Source organism: Poeciliopsis prolifica, unplaced genomic scaffold, assembly GCF_027474105.1.
Source record: "Poeciliopsis prolifica strain line A6 unplaced genomic scaffold, Auburn_PproV2 SCAFFOLD001, whole genome shotgun sequence".
In the NCBI taxonomy this organism is placed as follows: Eukaryota; Metazoa; Chordata; class Actinopteri; order Cyprinodontiformes; family Poeciliidae; genus Poeciliopsis; species Poeciliopsis prolifica.
The window spans coordinates 16,511,568-16,530,750 of record NW_026562376.1 but is presented as its reverse complement, the minus strand read 5'-3'; the positions used below and the strand labels follow the sequence as shown (position 1 = coordinate 16,530,750).

At 38.6% G+C, this 19,183-nt stretch overlaps 2 protein-coding genes and 1 long non-coding RNA gene across 4 annotated transcripts; 2 read left to right on the top strand and 1 right to left on the bottom strand.

Annotated features, from left to right (window-relative positions):
• The first annotated feature begins 1,708 nt into the window (after positions 1-1,708).
• Positions 1,709-10,303, top strand: LOC129364037 (probable E3 ubiquitin-protein ligase HERC3). 2 transcript variants are annotated; one of them, XM_055036439.1, is made up of 23 exons: positions 1,709-1,985; positions 2,703-2,823; positions 2,938-3,014; positions 3,262-3,483; positions 3,564-3,655; positions 4,042-4,172; positions 4,287-4,411; positions 4,493-4,572; positions 4,654-4,772; positions 4,876-4,935; positions 5,199-5,304; positions 5,477-5,672; positions 5,755-5,903; positions 5,990-6,106; positions 6,217-6,315; positions 6,530-6,706; positions 6,797-6,943; positions 7,041-7,207; positions 7,289-7,343; positions 7,456-7,526; positions 7,948-8,131; positions 8,207-8,309; positions 8,884-10,302. In XM_055036439.1, the coding sequence occupies exons 1-23, from the start codon at positions 1,775-1,777 to the stop codon at positions 9,093-9,095; spliced, it is 3,021 nt and encodes a 1,006-aa protein (XP_054892414.1). In that variant the 5' UTR covers positions 1,709-1,774; the 3' UTR covers positions 9,096-10,302. The 2 variants fall into 2 exon arrangements, with proteins under 2 accessions (XP_054892414.1, XP_054892407.1); XM_055036432.1 differs by having other exon boundaries at positions 4,493-4,772; positions 8,884-10,303.
• LOC129364054 (uncharacterized) lies at positions 3,357-10,747 on the bottom strand. The gene is made up of 3 exons (XR_008606397.1): positions 10,633-10,747; positions 6,209-6,267; positions 3,357-3,467 (listed from the first exon to the last, which is right to left on the bottom strand). It is a non-coding gene; the product is annotated as an uncharacterized LOC129364054 (long non-coding RNA).
• On the top strand, positions 10,637-18,172 carry LOC129364050 (probable E3 ubiquitin-protein ligase HERC4). Its single transcript, XM_055036452.1, has 23 exons — positions 10,637-10,826; positions 10,911-11,031; positions 11,154-11,230; positions 11,526-11,747; positions 11,992-12,083; positions 12,185-12,315; positions 13,196-13,317; positions 13,868-13,944; positions 14,054-14,157; positions 14,283-14,342; positions 14,426-14,531; positions 14,616-14,823; positions 14,939-15,069; positions 15,185-15,286; positions 15,419-15,532; positions 15,722-15,874; positions 15,952-16,086; positions 16,172-16,332; positions 16,423-16,483; positions 16,558-16,628; positions 16,711-16,894; positions 16,985-17,084; positions 17,544-18,172. Exons 1-23 carry the CDS (start codon positions 10,637-10,639, stop codon positions 17,759-17,761), a joined length of 2,940 nt encoding a protein of 979 aa, XP_054892427.1. The 3' UTR covers positions 17,762-18,172.
• Positions 18,173-19,183: the final 1,011 nt, after the last annotated feature.

Sequence of the window (19,183 nt, the reverse complement as noted above, 5' to 3'; positions counted from 1 at the left end):
GCCGGGAGGTCACTCGTGCAACTTGGCTGATGTGCTGCAGAGATCAAAAAGGTCAGGTTGCATTCAGACTCTCTAAAAAAACACTTTCAAGCACTCAGCCTGCACAAGCAGCTGATCTTTGTGACTCCTCCAAATCCCTCTCATGTTGATTTGTTTCCTCACTCTAAGAGGAGCGGAGCAGAAACCAGGAGAGAAGATTAATTATGACCTTCTCTTCTCTTCAACTCTGTTGTGTTTGTTTTCATAAGTTAAGCTCAAACCCTTTCCTGACTCTGTTGTTGATCACTCTGGCATTTAGCTTCACTGATTTCTTTAAGATGAACATTTCTGGAAGCTTGCTCCTTAACAACAAAGCCTGATGTTTTGGTCAGTGTACGTTTACACTGACCATGTTCAGTTTGTAGGTCATCATGATAATGATGTAATCAGGTTGTTTTGTTGATTTTTATTGTTGCTGTTTTCAACTGTGCTTGACAATTCCCTTTCTAAAATATAAATGCCAATGCAAATTTTAACGGCTTCTAAAAAGTCATATTGTGTGTTTTAAGGAAGAGCCACCGGCCGTGTGGGGGAACTCTGCCTCCACCTGGTGGCTGATCTGCGTCATTACAACTCAATCCAGTGAAACTGAGCCTTGTTTGAACTTGAGCGCGTTTCACACTCAGTATGGGAGATTTCCTCTCTACTCAATGGACTCCATATTTCAATTCTGACTGAATAACAAGTGTTTCCTGCTTAAACTTTACAGCAAAACGTCTTAAACTCGTTCAGGCGTAAATGCGAAGAAAACGTGACAGAAAACATTTTTATGTTTCTTAGTGTAAACTAAACTGATTTATTATTATTTTTTAACCAGTGGCGGAGCCAGAGGGGTGGCCGAGGTGGCACTTGCCACTCCCAACAGACCCTGGCCACCCCTAGTGCCACCCCACTGGAAATGGTAATTTTAAAATATAATACTTATGAGATCGGCAAAGATTTGCCAGGAAAACTGTAATTTCCGACTGTCCCTGAAGGCAGCCCGATGCCCGACGCTGTTCATTGGTTAAACTGACATGTGGGTCCTGCTTGTTCAAAAACACATCCGGCTTTAGTTACACCGTGGAGGAGTTTTGAAGGTATTTACAACATTTTACCGCTCAGCTGTAACCGCTGTTACCTTCCTAATGAGAGGCGGCACTTGTCATACATTTCTAAAAAGAAAAAAAATGGTTGTGCCTCGTTTATTATATTAGCCATGCTAGTGCTGGTAGATCTTGTTTTAGACAGATTCTTTTAACATATGTTTTAGTGCACATGCTGCCCTGTAATGTTTTATATCTCCCAGCTCTTGCTTGAAATGTGTGGTAAGAATATGTGAAAAACCATTAAGTTTTATAATGATTGAAATGTAAGTAGGCTATGTCATATGAAAGCTTTGAATTATAACCTAACTAGTTATATTAATTAATTTGGAACGAAAGGAAACAAATTTTTTTTCCCTTTCGTTCCATGGAACGGTCCATTTGTATATTGACCCCTCTGATAAAGCCTTGCTCACCCTTTGGCCACCCCTTGAAAAAAAAGCCTGGCTCCGCCACTGTTTTTAACTAAAGCTCAGCTGGAGATGAAGCTCGGTTTCGTTTCGCTCGCAGCGCTGCAGCTGATCGGCCCCGCCCCCTGCTCCTCGGAAACCTGTCAAGTTTTGTTTCTCGTCTCCCTGCTGGGTTTCGTTTCAGCCAGCTGAGCAGCACAACAAACATCAGCTGCTGTCCCGGCGAGGCTCACAGGCGAGATGTTTGCCTGGGGAGAAGACTGTCGGCGAGGCTTCTGTGTGAGAGGAGACCCCGTCACGGAGGAAGGAGTTCATTATTTCAATTTGGGTCACGATGTCACGGATCTATCAGCGGGACGCAGCGTGCTGGCTTTCCTGAAGTGCAACGGGAATGCGTTCGTTTTGCGCACTAATGAGGGCAAAGATGGAAACAGAGTCAGAGGGAAACAGAGTGAGTGTCTGTGTTTTTTTTTTTTTTTTTTTTTTGTATTTTAGTTTTTTTTTTTTGTTTCGAGTGCATCTTTTAGTCATTTCTGAGTTATAAGCGGCTTTTATTCACCTGTCAGTGGCATTGTTTTATATTTAGTTTAGGCTTTTAAAGACATATTTAAATTTGGACTGATAATAGGATATAAGCTTTAACTTCAAGTACTTTAAAATAAAAAAAAACCCTCCTGGGTGGATGCGTGATGTTGAATTTGCTTCGTTCAGGTTCCACATATACAATCAGTGGCGGCACCAATTGGTGGGTCCAGGGAGGCCATGGCCATTCCTTTAAATTTGCCATTCTGCCCCACCAACCACACTTGTACACATAATGTTTGTAAATAATAATGATAATAATAAGATGTAGGAGAGATAAAGATAAGATTTCATGAGTTGATATGCATTCATTTATCTGTTACTTTCTGCCTTTGCCCTTTTATTCTTGTCATTCATTCCTGGCTCTGTGTTGAACTGGAATCAAGATAACACATTTAGGCCAGAAATTGTAGATAAAGAGTTACAGTTTTTAAAATTAGGACAAAGTATGTCAAATCAGGATGTTTCTGAAGGGGCCATTTTTATATGGCTGACAGAGGGTCAGGTGTCCATTACCCTGTGATGTGGTAATGAGTAAATTGTCACGTTAATCCAGTACATATGAATTATTTCTGTGTATTTACAGAGTTTGTGAAGTGTAAGGAGAAGATTGAGGCAGTGAGCTGTGAAGATGATGCAGTATTGCTGCTGTCTGAGAAAGGCTCCGTTTTCTGTGTGGACACGAGCCACACCCCGTACACACCCAGGTGAGAAAACGAAGCCAGGTTACGATGCTGGCATACAAATGGCTTCAATTCATCCTACAAGTCATCTGATTCTTATTAAGAGTTGATTAAGATTTTTCCTCTACTTTCTTGCAGGATATTGGACGCTTTTTCCGGCATATCGGTTGTACAGGTTGCTTGTGGGAGCCAGCATTCAGTTGCTTTGACAAAAGGTTTTCAACATTTCTGCATTGTAGATGGCAAATTATATTATTAACTTCAGTCTTCTGACGTTTTCTTTTTATTGGTATTGCCTTCATCACAATGACATAAGGACTTATTACTAAGCTTTTCTTGGCTCCTCATTTTTTTTGCGATTTCAAGAGTCTTAAGTTTGGTTAAAATGTTTAAGACACGACATGAACAGTTCATGACGTCGTGATGTGGATCCAGCAGTTAATCCTGGTGATCTTCCTGCAGAGGGTCAAGTGTACACCTGGGGCCTGGACTCCAGGGGTCAGCTCGGACAGGGGAAGAGAAGCTCAGAACCGAGAAAGCCTCAGCAAGTCCGATCCTTGTTGTCCACCCCCGTGGTTCAGATCTCTGCAGGAGGAGACCAGAGCTTCGCCCTCTCCGTGTCCAGAGGCGTGTTCGGCTGGGGCAGAAACGACTGTGGGCAGCTCGGACTGGGAGACACAAAAGGTGCTGTTAGAAATGAATTCATAGCTATTCAGATGTCTAACCTTGCATATCTTGCATAGTAAATCTCTTTTATTTTTTAGACATGCATACACCAGCTTGTGTTCATAGTTTGAATCTGAAGAAAACAGCCGACATTTGCTGTGGAAAGGACCACACCGTCGTTTTGACAAAGGTTTGGGAGCAACATAAAACCATCCAATTGCTTTTTTTGTTGTTGTTTTTTTGAAAATGAAGATTCTTGTTTTTGGGACAAATTAAGTTAAACTAAAAGTTGCATTTTTTAGACTTAAAATTATTTCTAGAAATTAAGACTTTGAGAGTATTTTTAAACATCTAAAGATATTCATTTAATAATGGGCTTCAAAAGGAAGAATACAATTTGTCATTTACTGTTATTACTACTGTTTGACTATTGAATAGAAAGAGGCTGAAATCTTTTTGAAGTTACCAAAGTTTACATTTGTAAAGTTAAAATTTCTGTTCCTCACATTTGTTCTTATTTGAAGTGTTGCATTAAAAATATGCTGGATGTAAAGTTTTGAAGTTTGGATTTTTCAGCACGGGGCAGTGTTCACGTTCGGTTCTGGTCAACATGGACAACTTGGACACAACTCCTTGCGAAATGAACTCCGGCCTCGACTTGTTGCTGAACTTTGGGGGACAAAAGTTATCAAGATTGCGACCGGGAGGTAAATTACAGATTGTTGTAGCACTGGTAGGAGAAAAAATGCCCCATAGCACAAATAATAATAAAAATTCACCAGTCTAGTGTTTATAATGTTTATGATGTTCTTTCAATCCAGGCATCACACGTTAGTTTTGACAGACAATCAAAAGGTCTACTCCTTTGGTTGTGAAACTCAAGGTCAGCTGGGAAACAGAGAAGAAACCAACCCATCTGTGCCGTTACCTGTTCGCCTACCTCGAGGTAACTTCATGTATAGGATAAAGATAAAAATCTAAACACTATTCCATGTTAACTTTATATAGTAACTTACTTCATTACTAGTTTCAGGTGCAGTTCATTCCAGAATTGGAACGATCTTTGCTGGAGAAAACTGTTCATTTGCAGCCTGCTCTTCTGATGAGGTACCAGTGACAATGTTTGCCAAACAAAGAGATGAACATGCAACAGGATCGGCCACCTCACTTCACTTTTTTCCCAATCAGGAAGTTGGCATAAATTCAGACACTAACACAGTCAGTAAAGCAACTCGGCACTGTTTAGAAGTTGTGGTTGATAACTGGACGTTTAAACATGATGAGAAGTCATGGAGAAAGATTCGCCAGTGAGTATTTACCACTAGCAGACCGCTGAATAACATGACGTTAAGTTCTGCTACCCTAAATAAAGATTCCTGAAACAATTCTTCTTCTTCTTCTTCTTCTCAGGGAAATCCACAAGACATTTTTATCTGCATCCTGTTTGAACAAAAGCTTCCTTGAAGAAAGGTAAAGATGCAACTGTTGAGACTTTTGTAACTTAAAAGTCAAAACATCCCATTTTCCTTTAACCTATGTATGTTCTAATTCGAGTAGACATATTTTAATTAAAGATTGTCTTACTTCTATTAATCTTCAATAAATGTATTGTTATTTTTCAGTATATTGGATGTTTTAACATTGATCAGTTATTCAATTATTGAAATAGTATCTATTTCAGTCTAGTAACAAATTAAAGATCATAATTTATGGTGACTGTCTTTTCTGCTCAGAAAAAATAAACATTTGAAAACCTCATCAAAGTACCACGGTCTGAACCTGAAACTGGCTCGACGGCATTTTAAGAAACTGGTCAAGACAGAGTATGTCTGGATAGAGGTTTGTCTCTCCTCCTGTTCAATTGTACAACATACATTTGTTTTTCAGACAACTACATGACAACTTGGTTGATATGCTTTCATTTGTTTTTTTATCCATTCATCATTTTTTTAATCTATCTGTTGTTTTTTTCCCTTTAATCCACTTGCGTGTGAATTAACACATCTCTCAGGTTGAAGCAGCAGTTCTCCGTTTGCTTCCTCTCCTCGATAAGAACCCAGTCGGAGTGGAGAGTCTGAGGATCTATCTGCTCCTCAATGAGCTTCTCCATGTCATCCAGAAGTACAGAAAGCAGCAGCGCAGCAGGCTCCCAGAGAGGGTCGCCACTGCTGTAACAAGCCTGTCAAGGGAAAGCCTCAAGGTTCTAGGTACTGTTACCTAGTTTAGCTGAAATTACTTTGGCAAGTGATCAAAGCTTTGTGCGGTAAATGTTACTATTGTCATCTCTAGGTGAGTGGTGGGCCTCGCTGTCGTCATCCACCATGGAGAGATTTGTCAGCGTGTGGAGGCAAGCGCTCTGTCTGATCTTGTCCGACGAGGATGCTCCTCGCAGAGATGGTGTCAGGAACCTGCTTCAAGTTCTTCAGTATATGTACAATGTCAGTATCATAATCTGAAACAGGATTGTCATGTTTGCTTTTTGGTGTTGTTTCTTTTTAATGATAATTAAGGTCTTGTCCGACAGGTCAACAGCAGGGTTTCCGAGTCTCGAAGGCTGCCAGAAAGTGATTTTTATGTGATGATCGACCAAACGTTTCTCCTTTCAGAACTGCAAATTTGGCGTTTAAAATCAAAACGCAGGGTAAGAAAGTTTCAGTCAGATTTAACTCAGAAATTAAACAGACATCTTGTTTGTAAAAACTCTGAATAACTAGAAACTCAAAGATCATGTTGTACTTTTCACCTTTTCAGTATGTGCTTGATGAGCCACTTGTTCTGTGCAACTTCCCCATTGTGATGGATCTGCAAACAAAGACAGTGGTTTTTCACATGAATACTGACCTCACCAAGGTAACTGCTGTTTTATTATGATGTCTGCATATGCTTTGTATATATGAAGTTGAAAACCAGAAGTTTACGTACACTAGATAAAAAAACACATACACCTTTTTGAGAAACTGCAATACCACAAAACTTTGCTTCTTTATTTATGTTTTATGTCTACTGAGCTTGCAATCTGTGCCCTAAATTTGTGTTCTTATGTTGGATCTATTTATCTTTACAGGCGGAGTTCATATTGAGTATGAACCTGACGTTCATGGAAATGCTTCTGATTTTAGGATCAGGGTGTTGCCCTAAATCTTTCTACTTGGATCTGCACCTAAACCGAGCGTCTGTGTTGAACGACACATTTGAACTGCTGGCTAAGGCTGATCAGAAAGATTACAAGAAACATCTTGTGGTACAAGACTGAAAGCTTATTAAGCATAATTGAGTTAACTGCTTCTGTAGAGTGTGAAAAAAAATCTTATTGGTTCCTTTTGTATTGCAGGTGATTTTTGATGAGCACTATGACCCTAATTACATTGACGTCTACGCAAAAGACTTTTTCCATGAAGTCTTTCATGAGTTGATGTCTGCTGAATCTGAGATGTTCATGTTCAATGACTCCAAAACACTGGCGTGGTTCTCCTCTGCAGTAAGACTTGTTAGTTTAGAAATAACTGATTCTGAGCTCAGTTAATTATCTTTTTCTTTTTTTCTTTTTTATTAATGATCTAAACCACCAATATCAGGCTTCGCAGGAGGACCAGCGTTTCCACCTGTTTGGGGTTCTGTGTGGACTGGCTTTGTACAACAAGGTGCTCATTTATTTACCCTTCCCACTGGTGCTGTTCAAAAAGCTGCTTGGACTGAGGCCTTCACTGGACGACTTGAAAGAATTCAGTCCAAGTTATGGCCAGTAGGTAGAATTTATAAATGGTTTTAAATAAAAATATATGTATTTATCATTCAAAATGATCTTTGTGTTGTTTTCTTTTAGTGGCCTGCAGTCCATCCTAGACACAGAAGAAGACCCAGAGGAGATGTATTTTACAGTGAGTGTTGAAGTTAAAAGAAATGTCACCATTCATTTTAGATCTTTGATATCTAACAGCTTTTTTAAATAAACTCAGAGACAAGTAACACCAGTATTTCATTTCTTTAAAGATCCCATGGGATGGAACTGAGATCGATCTTGATCCTGAAAATCCTGACAAGCAAGTTACTAGTGAAAACAAGTAGGAAAAAATGTCATTCAATTTGTTCTCATCTATTTACTTAAATTATAAATATATTAGAGTTTTGAATGATCTGGAAATGAAACCTTATAAACCAACTGAAGAACAACACATAGATACTCCATGGTCTGGCGTTAGTCTCCATAAAATACCTCAATAGGCATGATTGCATTTCTTCTTCAAATCCATAAAACTCATGCAGGTCTAAAGACTTTGGTTAGTCTAATGACTAAGTATTTCCTAGAAAAATACTTATGTGGTGTGGATTTAGTTCCACAGCTGACCTAAATCCACACCGGATGTTCGGAACTCACTCTTTGATAATTTGTCCGAAACAATTATTAAAAATCGTAAGCAATTAAATTTCCGTCATATGTGTCCAACCCATTTTTGAGAATGACAATTTTTATCAACTCAACAGGAGAGAGTTTGTTGACGCCTTTGTGAGCTACGTCTTCAACACGTCAGTGGAGGTTGCGTTTTACGAGTTCAAGCGAGGTTTCTTCCAAGTTTGCGACCGGGATTTGGTGAAACTTTTTACACCAAAGGAGCTGCAAGAAACCCTTGTGGGAAAGGACTTCCATGACTGGGAAAAGCTGAAACAGGTACTTTCTTTGTGACAGTATGCATTCTGAGCTGTTTGAGTTATCGCTGACTCCAGGTGTTGGTCTTCTTTTAAGAACACAGTTTATGAGGGCGAGTACGACGCCGACCACCCCATCATACAGATGTTTTGGGAAGTTTTCGATGAGCTAAAGGAGAGTCAGAAGAACACCTTTCTGTGTGAGTACCAAGTCAGATTGTTTAGTCAACATTATTTAGGAAAACACAACTAGAATAACGAATTGTCCCAACGAATCGCTTCCATTTTCAAAAAAAAATATATATATATGTACGGGAAACAAATTTTTGGACTCAACGTAATTTCTGACAAAAACTTATAAGTACTTGGCATCCATTTTAAAGTGCCTTGGATACTGCTTTATTATTTTTATTGTTTTCTCCACAATTCCATCTATTTTTACAGAAAATATCTAGCAAAGATTCTCAGATTTTTGTTCCTTTTGTTGAGAGAGAAATATTAGTCCACCTCTATGAAATCAGAGTTGCTTGGGGTTCAGTTGAAGCTGAATTACAGGATTACAAAGGACAGCATATTATGCCATCAACAAAGTTTAGATTGTATTTATTGATGACCAGATAAACAAATATACCACTCACTACAACTTTGTCTGTGAGGGGAAAAAAATAAAAAAATATCAAAAGTTAATATTTCTTTGGAGAAAGTTTCCGTAAAGGCAAATTTATTCCTGTTGTATAGCTTATATCCACTAATAACCTCTTTTACCTGCATCAGGGTTCGTCACTGGGTTTGAACGGGTGCCGATCCTCGGCTTGGACAAAATAAAGATGAAAATCAAAGTTAAGACCACGCAGGATGACCAGTATTATCCTGCGACCCACACGTGTTTCTCCACCCTGGAACTGCCGCCGTATTCGACCAAAGACGTCATGCGAGCCAAACTAACCGAAGCTCTCAGCAACAAAAGGATCAGTCAGTGCATCTGATTCAGGATGAATCTCTGACTGGATCTTTACTGAGTGATGCGGATGTTTTTACTCACGGACACAGCACTTCCCCAACGATGAACACTATGTGTATATAAAGAAAAATAGGTTTTAAACTAAAACAGTTTTACTGAAAACCTGCAAGAAGTTGTTCCTGTCATGTTTTGTAACCCATTGTTATGCTTTAGTTTGCTGAGATGTTAAAAGTAATTATTAGACTAATAAGATTTTTTCTTCAGTCCGATGGTAGTGTGGGGAAATTTTCTGTATGTATATTTGTTTTCTTACTGTTAAGTTAACAGCATTTAAGATAAAAACGAACATCGTAAACTGAAAAGCGTGGACAGAGGGACAGTATTATACGCTCTTTATTTTTTACAATTACATTATCTATAAAGATCAGTATGCTTCTTTAATAAAATCAACAAATAAAACTCAGGGGACTGGTGTGCTGTGCTGTGCTGGTGCTGGGTTTAAGCACAGCCCACATGTGGAGGCCCAAATCCCCAACTCAGCCGTTGTTGGTTTGATTCCCGGCCCACTTTCCTGTCAATCCACTATCAAATCAAGGCCTCTAGAGCCAATAAAACTCAAAAGACGTAATCCTAATGTTGTGTTTGCTTGTGCACATTTCACAAAATGATGTTTGAATATCAACACAGACCATAGAGCTGAGGAAATGTTGAAAGTGAGAGTACGACTGACTTTGATACAACAGTTTTGATATTCAGATTAAAATATTTCAAATAACTTCAAGTTAAAATGTAAAGTTTAAAGAGACTAGCAGCTATACTTTGTAAAAGTGTAAGATGATTGTGTTCATATGTACAATCTGATGCTAAGTGTTTGATCTTTTCTTGGTGCTTGAATTGAATTCACAAACCACCAAATTATCTGATTTTAATCTCAGCCAGTAAAATTCCACTCTTCAAGATTTCCCCCCAAAAAGCATTGAAAAACTTGGTTTTAACTGTTATTAAGGACATTAAAACCTTATTAATGTCCTCATTAACATGATTAAGGCTAATGTTAACTCTACTTAAGGCCCCATAAGACCTTGGACAAAAGGTTTAAATTATGGATCCTAACCTTTAGAAAGGATTATTTCATGTTTGCCTTAAAGAAAGTCGACCAGTTTGTAAAGTATTTTGGCACCAATTAAAAAATGTATTCTGTTCTAAACAATCATAAGTGTCGTCTCATTTATTTATTTATATTTTTGTCTTCAGCCAAGTTTATTCCAAGGAGATGTGAGTGCACCAAAGTTTACCTCTCAGCCAAAAATCCCTGTATGTGTTTCTGTTTACTAGGAAATGAAAAGTATGCAGCAGAAAGCGCACTTCTGACACAATGAACACTAGAAGGTTTCACTTTCGTTTACTGTTGAGAACAGCTCAGACCTGGAGGTGTGTCATATTGATCAAGCGTCATAGTTTTGTTTTCCTTTCCTCACAAAAAAACAAACAACAAGCCCAGTTTCGTTTTTCTTACAGCTGAGTCATTAAAAGGAGCAGCAGTAAAACGCAGCCTCACTCACCAACATGTTTTGCTGGGGTGAGGACTATCGGCGGAGCTTCCGCCAGAAAAAGGCCTCGGATGTCCCGACTTCAGACCGAGTTCATTTCTTGAACCTCAGCTTTCACATCCGGGACCTTTCTGCCGCCCGCAACGTTCTCGCTTTCGCCAAAGACGTCGGAGACGCGTCTGTGATCCGCGCGCAGGGGAAGCAGAGTGAGTATTACGGTAATCCTCGGTAGCGACCGGATGGGAGACAGCCTTCGTCTGGCGCTCATGCTGCTGCTGCTTCATCTGCAGAGTTTGTTGACTGTGGCGAGAAGATCCGCGCTGTTTGCTGTGGGGATGACGTGGTCACGCTGCTCTCTGACGCAGGGAAAATCTTCTGCGTGGACCCAAACGCCACTCCGTTCACTCCCAGGTAACAGGGGATTCAGGACCGCGCTTTGTTTCTGCTGTGATGATGATGATGATGACGATGACATTGATGTTGGACATTATACATGATGATGATGACGTGTTTGTTTTTTTTTTTTTCATCAGACCTCCACCAGTGCTGTCCAGCGTCACAGTGACCCAGATTGCTTGTGGGAGCCATCACACTGTTGCACTCACCAAAGGTACTGTTGACTCGCAGTCTGCTCTGCTTCAATATTTGGTTAGAAATATGAAATATTATAGGTTTAATGATCATTTATTAGGATCACTGGTCAATTATTAAAGTGTGGTTTTGTGGAATAGTTGTTAGTGGTCAGTATCTGAAACAAATTGATTTTTTAAAAGTTGGGTTCTACAGAGAGGGTCATAAATCATGATAACAAAAAAAAGATGGGGTAATTTGTGGTTAACTCTTCTTGCAGCAGCCAAGAAGAAGAAAAAAATCCAATAAACTGAACGGTTGATGTTTTATCACAGATGATCAAGTGTACACATGGGGCCAGGACTCCAGGGGCCAGCTGGGACTGGGAGGGAGTCATTCTGGAGCCGGTTCACCTCAACACGTCAGATCTCTGTCGGCCATCCCCGTGGTTCGGATCTCTGCGGGAGGAGAGCATAGCTTTGCTCTCACCGTGTCTGGAGGCGTGTTCGGCTGGGGCAGAAATGACTGCGGACAGCTCGGACTGGGAGACACTGAAGGTGCTGCACAGATATATCATTACCCTCTGCTTCTGCTCAGACCACTGGTTTATGCTGTGTGGCTGATGACTGGTGAACCACTGCTGTGGAGTCAGATACACAAATATGTGAACCTTACTAAAAGTTAGACCTTATTTTGATTTTTATTTGTTGAACAGCTTTTAATCATGTTGTAATTATACATTTAAAAGTCTGGCTGCTTCCTACATTATTTTACTGAAACTCAAAATATTGGTTCATACAGATAGAACTACACCAGCGCCGGTCAGTTATCTGAACACGAAGAAAGTCATTCACATTTCCAGTGGACAGGAACACACTGTGGCTCTGACAAAGGTCAGTGATCCTAAAGTCTTTTTTCAGATTTCACAGAAATGTAAATATTTATTGTTAACATAAAAAGTGAAGCTAATCAATGCGGTTGCCTGGTTTTTCAGGACGGTGCCGTGTTTACGTTCGGCTCCGGCCGATACGGACAGCTTGGACACAACTCATTCCGAAATGAGCTTCGTCCTCGGCTTGTTGCAGAGCTCTGGGGGGCAAAGGTCACCAAAACTGCATGTGGGAGGTACTTTAACATACTTTTATAAGCTTATTATGACCTCATGTGCACAGTGAGATATTTTCTGACTCTTCTACCTTATAGTGACAGGACTTAAAGCGAGACTTATACTACAAAAAACCTTTGTTAGTTTTAATTTGGAAATTGTTCCTTCATTACTCCATCCTCTTTCTGTCATATTGTGTCCATAGCAGTGGCAGTGAAACAGGCCATCTGCATAATGCTTCATACAGTCTAAAGGCCTTACCTTAATCCTCCCAAAACATTTTTCTTGTCACCATGGCCAAACCCCTCTAACCTTGCCTCATCATTACCATTAATTGTTTTTCTAGATGGCATTTGGTTTTCCATGTTGGACATCACACTCAGTCCTTGGTGACATTGAGGCTCCAGCATCTTCCAGTTCATCATCAGTTCCAACCTTGATTGTTCCTGAACATCCAAAGTATTCTCTGTTTTATTAGGGTGGACAGTTTATGGACAAATGGTTGAAACTTTGACAGAATTGTGAAAGCTATCCCAGACAGATCAAAACTGGACTTGTATTGAAAAAGCCAATCAACATTAAGCTTCTGGAATGATCTCCTCATATCCCTGACCTAAACTGAGTTGAAAATATGCCTAAAAGCCAGATTTGTACCAGGAAACCAAGCAGTTTAAATGTATTCCACTAATTTTGCCCCCCAAAAAAAGAGCAATAAAACAAATGCAGTCAGAATTGTATCAGGATGAAAAGTCAATAATCTTTGACTTTTTGTGCTGGATCAGCCTGCATTTGAAACAAAGGCACATAGAGTGTGCATTGAAATGACATCCATGGCCTTGCAAACTTCTGACTGATACTGTAGGTTTGTAATTATTAAGCAAGCTGCTTTTACTCTTCCAGATATCACACATTAGTGCTGACAGACCGTATGAAGGTGTATTCCTTTGGTTGCAACGACCATCAGCAGCTGGGACGTGACGAGGAGAGCCTGTCTGTGCCACTACCTGTACAAATACCTCTCTGTAAGTCCTGTCAGTTTACACTAAGGTAAAGGTAGAGGTAAAAATTAATTATTGAAGAAACTTTCATTTATTTAAACTACATTTACAGTGGTGGCAGTAATAAATCTCACTCTATGAACTAAAACCTTTTTTTAAAAGAAAGCTGCTTTACCGGTCATAAAGTAAGAATGACTACATTTTGCACTTCCACTGAAAAAAAGAGTATGTTGTAAATTTGTAAACCCAAAAGTCTTTACATTTTTTTTTAACCTTTACAAATTTTTACAAATAATAAAAACCCATTGAGATTAAAAAACTCTTTTTCAAGGGAGTACAAGACAAGAAGCAGCAATAAATGCAACACAAAAAAATAGTTTAACTCTGAGATAAGGAAACTTTATTGATGATCCATGAACAATGTTACCAACGAAATAGCCACTTCATGTCAAACTTAAGCCTTCATTGCATGTAGATAAGGAAGATTACTTCTGCAATCTTTTAAATATTACTCTCTTAATAACTGAGGACAGTAATATCCCATATTTAAATAGCATTTGTTATTCCTCTGTAGGTCCCACAAACGGTCACCGGATTGATAATATCTTTGCTGGAGCAGATTGTTCGTTTGCAACCTGGAGACCTAAAGAGGTAACTCCACAAATTCTTCAAGGCTCAGCAATATCTTCATCCTTTTATGTCAACACATAATCTTTTTCCCCACTTTGAGGAATATTTTTTTACCTTATTTTGTTTCAAGGACGGATTGAACTCAAAGATCAACATAACGCAACAGCCTATTGAAAACCTGGTGGATCAGTGGACCTCTGAATGTGATGCAAGGTTGGGACAAGTGACAAAACAGTAAGAATAATAAAGTTTTATGTCAACACTAGGTGTTTACTTGTCAAGTATGTTATTATGATTGAGAAATCTTTATTTTTTTTATATTATGTAATTTGGCAAATGACCTCCTAACATCTTTACAGGGAAATTCGTAGAACATTTTCCTCTGCTTCAATTGTGAACCGAAGTTTCCTTGACCAAAGGTATGCATAGACTTTAAAGATTTAATCTGAATTTCTTGGTATCTGCTCCTATTTCAAATTAGATGTTTTTTTAATCATTTTAGGAAAGATAAGCATTTCCAGACCTCAACAAACTACCCTGGTTTTGATTTATTGTTGGCCAAAAGTGTGTTTGAAAAGCTGCTAACTGAGGATGTTCTTCAAACTGAGGTGTGACTATAAAATAAAATCCTGCACATTGATTAGTAATGGAAGATGACGTTTAAAACCCAGGTTCTTGTTTTGTTCCAACAGGTGGAAAAGGCTGTCCTGCTGTTGCTTCCTCGTCTTGATAACAAACCGGTGGGACTGGAGGGTTTGAGGGTCTTCCTGGTTCTGACTGAACTTCTTCATGTGACTCAGAAACATTGTCAGCCACAGATCTCGTCAACAAGCCTGAAGCTGGTTGAAGAAATTATTGCTGCCTTCCAAAGACTTTCTCCCGAAAGCCTCCGGATTATAGGTACAATGAAACGTGCCTCTAATAAAAGTTAAATCATGAAATGGTACATGAATAAAGACTTCAGTACTAGACCGTCTTTAGATAAGCTCTCTCTCATCAATCCTGTCCTCCTCAGGAGACTGGTGGCATTCACTGTTACCCTCTACAATGGTCAGACATGTAAACGTATGGAAGACGGCCCTTTCATGGCCATTTTCTCACAACTCATTCAACAGTATCCTGCTGATCCTCCAGAATCTGTTTGAAGTTTGTATCAATTCCACATCACATTTAATCTCATTTTCATTTTCAACAAGAAAGTACATAGTTCTCTACATTTGCCTACTCTTTTTGACATTGCACATGTCTGTCTAATTTAAAGGCCAACAGGAAGAAAATCCCTGAAAATAAATTTTGTGTGGAGTTTGACCGAACATTTCTTGAAGTTGAGCTGCAGCGCTGGCGTGGAATGTCACTAAACAGGGTAAATAATTAAAGCTTAACTTCTAAATTTATTTTTATGTACTCAACAAAATTATCAATTTTAGTAAAAAGATATGCATGTTATTAGGGTATTTGTGTTAATAATCTGATTAAAATGTGTTTTTTCTTATAGTCATTATTTCCTCAGATGGTGGATGATCAACCCCTCTTACTCTGTGATTTTCCATTTGTCATGGATCTGAAATCAAAGAAAATGGTTTTTGACACCAGTGCTGCTTGGACTCAGGTGAATAAACATTGGCATCAAACATTAGCAATAATAACAAATATATAGTTTTACTTTTCATCAAAAAGTGAGTGTTGGTACAAGATTAACAGTGTGAAGTAGTCGCAAAATGAAGCTGTACGTTTGAAAACAAATGTCTTTCAAAGTTATTCATTTTGTGTTTCTTTGGAATTCAAAATTGTTCCTTAGGAAGATCATCAGAGGGTTTTTGTTCCTCCCTTTGGAGGGACTACTCAGTCAAATCCTTATTTTGAACTCCACCTGAGCCGAGCTTCACTTTTGGAGGAAGCCTTCGCTCAGCTGGCCGCTGCTCATCAAACCGACCTTAAGAAGCCACTCGTGGTGAGAGTTCAGTTTTACTATCAGTGCTAAAGTTCAGCAGGACCACCTCTAAATATTTGTAAATTTGTATTTCTCAGGTGCACCTTGATGGAGACTCAAAGGTCACACGAGTCTATAGATCCGATTTTTTTCACCACCTCAACATAGTTCAAGAAAAAAGAGAGATGTTCATGTTGAACGAGTCTGAAAGACTAGCCTGGTTCTCCTCCAGAGTAAGAAGACATTCTCATTCATCTTTAAAATGTTTCCTTTCCCACTAGAGACAGAATTATTGTTTATATTATTTTATTAATGCAGGCAGACCAGGCAAACTTCCACCTGCTTGGGATTCTGTGTGGACTGGCCTTATACAATGACAGCTTCATTCAATTACCCTTCCCACTGGTTCTGTTCAAAAAGCTGCTCGACATTGAGCCAACTCTAGAAGATATGATGGAGTTCAACGCAGGAGTTGGCAGGTGAGAAAATATTTAAATTCCCCTAAAAGACTGGATAAAATTATGACTACTAGATGATTCAATAACTTGTGATTTTGGATCTTTTTGAAGGCATCTGCAGTACATATTGGACTACGAAGATGACCTGGAAGACCTGTGTATCACCTTCGAGGTTGGTGATAATCTTAATTATTTTCTTCAGAGTTTTCATGCGATGTCACAAACTTCTTCACTCCTTACTTTCAGATTAACTGGGATGAGCGAAATGTTGACCTTGATCCTAGTAATCCAGGAAAGCTCGTCACAAACCAAAATAAGTAAGCCACTCAAACCAAAAAGGCTTCATTGTTAATTCAACCAAAGCAGTTGGTTAATTTTGAAAGTCTTCCTCCCAAACAGGAAGGAGTTTGTGGATGCCTACGTGAATTATGCCTTCAACCAGTCAGTGGAGGGCATGTTTCAGGAGTTCAAGCACGGTTTCTTCCTGGTGTGTGACCAGCAGCTGGTGAAGCTTTTCAGACCAGAAGAGCTGCAGGGAGTCTTAGTGGGTGGAGACGTCTATAACTGGGCGAAGCTCAAACAGGTACACTCATCTAAATGGTTTACATTTTCCACTGCTATGTTCTTTGAAATTGCAGCAATAAAACTCATAACTCTGGTTTACTCTACACAGAACACACAGTATGAGTGGATCAGTGACAGACACCCAACTATGCAGATGTTTTGGGACGTTTTTGATGAACTTACTGAAGAGCAGAAAAAAGATTTTATTTGTAAGTAACCTTCTATATTTTTCTTGTGTAATAGTTTTGACCTTTGGCAAACAAAGAGTCATTGATTCTTTAAAATTCAGTTGAGTTTATTTATATTGTTCTATAGCACAGTGAACAAATGTCTTAAGGGAAAAACATTTAGAAATCTTTTTAAAACACTTAAAAATCAACTTAAATTCCATGTTACCAATATTTTTTCAACATATCTCTGTGCAATCCACTCCTATTTAGTAGAATATGACAATGACAAGCTTTTCTGTTTAATAAACAGAAAAAGCTATTTAGCCCCACTTCCGATATCTTGTATCTCATTAAACCAGTGGCATGTATATTATTTTTGAACATATTGCCTTGTAGTTTGAAGACATGAAATGAAGAGAGCTCTGATAACTGTGAGGCAGGTTTTTATTTTTATTTGATTGTCTTTTGAGTGGATTTTTTTCTTTACGTCTTCCGCAGTATTTCTGACTGGGTTTCGGAAAGTCCCTGTTCTTGGCATGGACCAGATCAGGATGAAAATAAGAATAAAACAAATCCAGAGTGGCTCCCCTGATGAGCATTTCCCAGAGTCATTGACATGTCACTCTATTCTTGAGTTGCCGTTGTACTCGACCAAAGAGATCATGCGGGAAAGACTGACGGAGGCCCTGGAACCAGACAGAGGATTCAGGGCGTGAATCTATTAACATCTCACACACTAACTCAGGATAACATATTGCACATTTACACTAAACAAATGACCAGTTTTTTTTTTGTGATCTATTGCACTTTGTATTTTTATTTACACAAGCCTTTGATAAATAAAGTATTTTATTATTATGTGACATACAGACATGAAATTCAGAGAACATTTTATTTCCTTACATGTTTTTACATGTTTGGGTTGTCACTGCAACATTGAGCTTAAGGTGTTATTCTTAGTGTTGTTTCTGATGTGACTTTGTTCCCTTTCTGTTTAAATAAAGAGTAAAGAAGATGTATGTTGTATGTATGTATGTATGTTTTTTTTTTTTCATGAAACATTGACCAACATATTTAATGTGAATGATTTTGGTGATGGCAGTCATAAAAATGCAATGTTTGTTCAATTGTTGTCTGGTGTTTTTGTTCAGAAATGTGCAACACAAATCAACATGACTTGACTTAAACTATTCATATTATCTCTGAAATATACATTAAATGAATATTAGCCACCATAGCTACTCAATGGCAGGGAATCTGGCAATAATTTCATGTTTTAGAAATTGTAATAATTGCTTATGCTTTGTGATTTTTGATTTTCACATTTGTAACTGTATAAGAAACTACAATGGAGTTGAAAATAATTAAAGATTAGTGGTTATTGGAAAAATGGGATTTGGTTTGAGAAAAATATTTCATAAATGCATACAGCTTGCTGGTTACATTCCTATAATGTATTTATTAAAATACATTATTTATATTCAAATTATATCTATCTATCTATATATATATTTTAAAAAAAAATTCCCTTCTCACCCACCGCGGGTGGTTCTTATCCTCTGAGCTCGGGTCCTCTACCAGAGGCCTGGGAGCTTGAGGGTTCTGCGCAGTATCTTGGCTGTGCCAAGGACTGCACATTTCTGGACTGAGATGTCTGATGTTGTTCCTGGGATCTGTTGTAGCCACTGCTCCAGTTTGGGGGTTACTGCCCCGAGGGCCAAATGTGTAAAAAAAAAAAAAAAGTTTAAGACTCAAACAAAAACTATTTTCTTTGACTTCTCTTGCTGGAGAGAACAATAAACCACTAGATGGCGCTGTTATTCTGCTGTTGAACATACCGTGAATGGAAACAAAGAACAACAGGGATGAGATCATCATTTCAGACTGATGCAGCTTCAAAGTGTAACTTGCTTAAAATCTCTAACCTTCACCAATTGAGATGCAGAAGTTTAAATAAATGTAAAGAATTATAATATATTCGTAAATACCTAACAGCCCCTAATTTTATACAAATGCTACTGGAAATGTTGAATAGATGTTACAGTCTCTGTAACATACCAGATTTACCAGATTTGTATAAATACAGGGTGACTGGAGAGAAAGAAACTGTAAAGCTTAGAGAATCAAAACAAATATCA